At 37.0% G+C, this 5452-nt stretch overlaps 1 protein-coding gene across 1 annotated transcript; it reads right to left on the bottom strand.

Moving 5' to 3' along the window:
* Positions 1-2776: 2776 nt before the first annotated feature.
* On the bottom strand, positions 2777-3610 carry LOC148192012 (uncharacterized). The gene has a single exon (XM_088099987.1). It carries the CDS (start codon positions 3608-3610, stop codon positions 2777-2779), a length of 834 nt encoding a protein of 277 aa, XP_087956113.1.
* Between the last annotated feature and the right edge of the window lie 1842 nt (positions 3611-5452).

Below are 5452 nucleotides of genomic sequence, written 5' to 3'. Positions count from 1 at the left end.
CAGTAGGTGAATGTACGAATTGACTAAGCAGATTAATTGGAAAACATAAATCGGGTCTGGTATTTGTGAGATATAGCAACTTCCCTATTAGCCTTCTGTAAGGTCCTGGGTCATCCAGGTAGTTGTTGGGCTTGTATAGTGAACTTGTATCACTTAGGAAGGGAGTAGATGAAGGTTTGCACCCCAACATTCCTGTTTCTTCCAGTATGTCCAAAGCATATTTTCTTTGACATAGGTGGATCCCCTTTTTAGATCTGGCCACTTCCATTCCTAGGAAGTATTTGAGCTCTCCAAGATTCTTTATTCGAAACTTGTTGTGTAGAAGCCTCTTTATGTGATTGATTTCCACCATGGAGTTTCCTGCTAGCACAATATCATCAACATATACAAGTAGAGCAGTGAAACTTGTAGGTGTTTTTCTAATGAATAATGAATGATCAGATTTGGATTGGGTGTAATTAGCATCTATAAGGAAAGTAGAAAGTTTTTCAAACCATTGTCTGCTGGCCTGCTTTAAACCGTATAATGACTTAATTAGTTTGCAAACCTGTCCCTTATTTGAGACATTCAAACCTGGGGGTGTCTCCATATAGACTTCCTCATTAAGATCTCCATGTAGAAAAGCATTGTCAACGTCTAGTTGGTGTAGGAACCAGTTGTTTGAGGCAGCTAGAGCAATAAGTAGCCGTACTGTGGTAAGTTTAGCCACAGGAGAGAAAGTGTCAAGGTAGTCTATGCCCTCCTGCTGCGTGTATCCTTTTGCCACCAAACGGGCTTTATACCTTTCAATGCTTCCATCACTTTTGTATTTTGTTTTGTACACCCATTTACAGCCTATAGCAGTTTTTCCTGGAGGTAGTGAAGTCAAAACCCAAGTGTCATTGTCTTGCAGGGCTTTGATTTCTCTCTGCATTGCTTCTACCCATTCATTCATGCCTTTGGCCTCACTGTAGGATTTGGGTTCCTTATTTCCAGTGACAGCCATAGTGTATCTTAAATGTTTGTCTGAAAAATTGTCACAGCACAAGAGATCAGAAATTGGATATGGAGTTTTAAAGGAATTCTTGTCAGTCAAGGAATGGTTAACCTGATGAACATAATCCTTCAAATACTCAGGGGTCTTTCTGGGTCTGTCAGATCTTCTACATCTCTGACTTTCTTGGCTGTTTTCTGTATTGTTGCTGCTGCCTTCATCATCAGAGGGCAGTTGGACCTCTTCTGGATCAGTGATATCTGACCCTGTGTGTCTGTCAGCATCAGTGGTATAGGGATCCTTTAGAAGATCAATGAGAGTATTAGCCCTGTCCTTTTCAGTATGACAGTCTTCCCTGCTTACCTGCAGATTTCTGTATGGAAAAACATCTTCATGGAAGATGACATTTCTGCTTATGAGGAGTTCCTTTGTATTGATGTCAAGCACAATATAGCCTTTAATACCATTTTTGTACCATGGGAAGACTCCTTTTCTAGCTCTAGGGTCAAGTTTGCTTCTATTGTTGGTAAGAGTAGATGCAAAACACAAACAGCCAAAAGTTTTGAGGTTTAAATATGTGGGGGGTAGATTGTAGAGAAGGTCATGGGGAGTTTTGTTGTTAAGAGTGATGGTAGGCAGCCTATTTATGAGATAAACAGCATGACCAATAGCATAGGACCAGTAGGCATTAGGGATATTAGCTTGGAAAATGAGACCACGGGTGACATTTAGTATGTGTTGATGTTTTCTTTCAACAACAGAATTTTGTTCAGGTGTTTCAACACAACTTTTCTGATGATTGATTCCATGCAAGTTATAAAAATCTACACAACTAAATTCAGGACCATTATCAGATCTGATGGTTTTGATTGTCTTGTTAAACTGATTTTTAATCTTAACAACAAAGTTTTGTAATAAATCTCTAGTTTGCCCTTTATTGTTCATTAGGAAAACCCATGTGTGCCTACTATAGGCATCTACTATGGTAAGAAAATACCTATGACCATGAACAGAAATGGTACTAAGAGGGCCCCATATATCACAGTGCACAATTTCAAAGGATTCAACAGTGACAGTAACACTCTTAGAAAAGGGTAACTTTCGTTGTTTAGCAAAGTGGCAGGTATCACAAACAATGTTAGTGTCAATTTTAACATAAGGAAAATTCTCACAAATCTGTTTTGTAACCCTGTCTCCAGGGTGGCCTAGCCTACAATGCCACAAATTTACATCAGTGTTCTTAAAAGAGAAAGCAGTATTAGCAATGTATCTCTGGTCAGGTTTAGGAAAAGCTTGTAGGTAATAGAGTCCCTTCCAAGAGTTAGCATATCCAATCATCTTCAAAGTATGGTTCTCCTTTATCTGACAAGTCTTAGAAGTAAAGGTTAGGCTGCAGTCCAAATCTTTAATAAGACTTTGGACAGAAATCAAGTTGAAACAGAATTCAGGAATATAAAGAACATTAAAGATGATAAAATCTTTTGAGAACTGTACTGTTCCTGCATGCTCAGCAGTGAGGGCAGTATTGTTTGGTAATTTAACAGAGATAGGTTTAATTTTAAAGAAAGTGACAAAGTTTGTCCTATCATGGGTCACATGGTCTGTGGCCCCAGTGTCTATTATCCAGGAAAGATTACCTTCTCTATTTTCAGTGTCATTCCTTTGAACTTGATTGACTTTGTGGGCAGGCTCATCAATTTTATCCATGATTCGGAGAAGTTTCTGCATCTGTTCTGCTGTAAAAGAGTTGAAAATATTGCTATTAGCAGTACCATTAGCAGTCTGTTGTGTGCTTGGAGTCCCCTATGTTTCAGTGTTGTTTATGCATGCATTTACAGAATTCCAGTCAGCCTTTTTATCTTGATTGTTGTCACCCTTTTTGTACCAAGGAGGGTATCCGTGCTTAGAGTAGCACTCATCTATAGTGTGGTTCATTTTGTTACAGTATGAGCACTGTTTACCATAGTTAGGATTTCTACCTCTTCCCCTTCCTTGGCCACGAAATCCAGAACCCCTTCCTTGGCCTTTCCACTGACTGTTTTTGTCAGTCACATTTGCCAGGAGTTTTGTATCTGCAGAGTTGTGTTTTTCCTGTCTCTCTTGTTGCATAATGAGTGAGAAAACCCGGTTAATATTTGGGAGGGGTTCCATGAGAAGGATCTGTGTTTTAATAGTATTGTAAGAATCATTTAACCCTTTTAAAAAGCACATCACATGCTCCATTTCTCTATACTTCAAGGAGACACGTGACAGATCACAGCTACATGGAACTTTGCATGTACAAGTGGGTATGGGTCTTAAAGACTCCAACTCTTCCCATAGAATCTTTAGATCAGTAAAGAACTGGCTAACTCCTCTCTCTCCTTGCCTAATGGAATGTATTTCTTGAAGTAAATCAGAAATCTTGAAGTAGTCACCCTTGGAAAATCTTTCTTTCAGTTCATCCCACAATTCTTTGGCTTCTTCAATGTATATGACACTTTCTGCAATCTGTGGTGATAGAGTCTTTGTTATCCAAGACAAAATCATCACATTGCATCTCTCCCATACGTCAAACAAAGGGTCATTCTTCTGGGGTTTCTTTATAGACCCATCAATGAATTTTATCTTATTTTTAGAGAGCAAGGCTCTCCTCATACTTCTGCTCCAAGAGGAGTAGTTGCTGTCATTCAAAGTCTGAGTAACCAGTGTGAGGCCAGGATTCTCACCTGGATGTAGATAATAGGGGCTGGATGGATTGGAAAATTGATCCATCTGTTCCATGGTGGAAGAACCAGTCCAAGAAGATACCAAGAAGATACCAAGAAGAGTAAGGATGCCAAGATCAGAGCCAACGGAAGCAGAGCAGGTACTAGACCTGCTCTGATACCATTTTACAAACGGCCCAACACTGTACACTTAAACCAGTGTGTGTGGCCCAGTCCAATGCAGCTTGGTATTTTCCAAGCATTGTGACTTCCAGCGTGGCAGAAACACACCACGAGAAATCTGAGGGAGAAGAGAGAGCAAGGCGTCGAGAAGCTTCACCTCGGGTGCTGTTCAGGAGCGATCAGGCGACGAAGGAGGCCGCTGTTCGAGGTGATGATGAAGACGAAAATGGAGGCGACAATGAGAGAGGTAAGAAAAACTCTTCCTTGTATTATTTTGGTGTTTCTGAAAATATTACATTCTCTGTGTGTTGTGTTGGAAACGGAAACAGAGAAGCTCTATTTATAGAGCTTCTGTAAACCCAAAACTAAAAACAAACTGTAACAAACAAATAACTGTAAATAACAAGACTACTGTCTTTTGTTGACAGTAGTGAATATTTATTCCCAATATTGTTCATCTTTGAAAGAGATACACTATTCACTTCATTCTTTTCACTTATATTTTATTTAGAATGTCATATTTGGTATTTATTTTTATTATATTTTACATCTGAATTTCAAAATTTGACTTATAAAAGTATTTACTAGATTTAAAAATTCGTAAGGTGGAATTTAAATTTTGATCAAGAAATTCACCGAATTTAGAAATATGTTTTAGGAACTCATTAGATTTCGAAATCCAATTAAAAATTTCGCTAGATTCTAAGTTTAGGAACTCACTGGACTTTGAAATTTGGAATTTGGTTAATGATATTACCAAATTTTTGAAATCCAGTTAAGGATACTACCAGAATTTGAAATTCGATACTGGTTTTTTTAAAAATTTATTTTACTTGTTTTGTTTTACAAATTTATTGATTTTCAGTAATTATGATTGAACAAATGAGGTATTCTATGTTAATGTTATGTTGTAGGTGGTGAAAGTCTTTATATATAATATGAAAAATTGTCCTTTAAGTTTTATGAAATCACAAGTAAATACCAATTTCATGTCAGATTTCTCTTTTTTATAAATGAAATGTGATGGAGATTACACAAATAATTGTACTACTAATAAAAAATTTCTCACATATGACTAGTTAATTCAATAGATTTGGGAGATTGCTTTTTATCTTGGTTTTGTTGTTGTCATTATAAGATCTTAGAAAACCAATGGTGGTCAATTTGGGAGAAAACGTATGCATTGTTATGATGTTAAAATTGTGGAAAGTACACGAAATACAAAAATGATGGTCAACATAGTATATCCAGCATAAGAAAATGCAATTATCCTTTTAAATTGAGAGACATACCAATTTATATTGGGGAAGGATGAGTACTAAAGGTAATGTATGAATATCAAAACCACGATTTATCATAGACTTTAATTGATCACCATTTTGTTGGGAGGTTAAAACCAAACAGTCATTGCTTATTGATATGACTACGAGTTAGGTAAAATCTACAAATATTTTCCTTATTCTTAAAGAAAATAGTTTTTGTAAGCCATGTATTTTGGTCAAGTAGTGTAGGTTTCTTTAGACCATGTATTTCAACGAAGTAGGTAGGCTTGTTTAAGGCTAATATTAATGCCTAATTAGTATAAGGGTTTTCCTTAAGCTAGACATCC

This window comes from Vigna umbellata, chromosome 10 (assembly GCF_029865625.1).
Source record: "Vigna umbellata cultivar VRB3 chromosome 10, Vumbellata_1.0, whole genome shotgun sequence".
Taxonomy (NCBI): domain Eukaryota; kingdom Viridiplantae; phylum Streptophyta; class Magnoliopsida; order Fabales; family Fabaceae; genus Vigna; species Vigna umbellata.
Note: the sequence above shows the minus strand (reverse complement) of the source record. Positions and strands in the feature narration are given on the sequence as shown.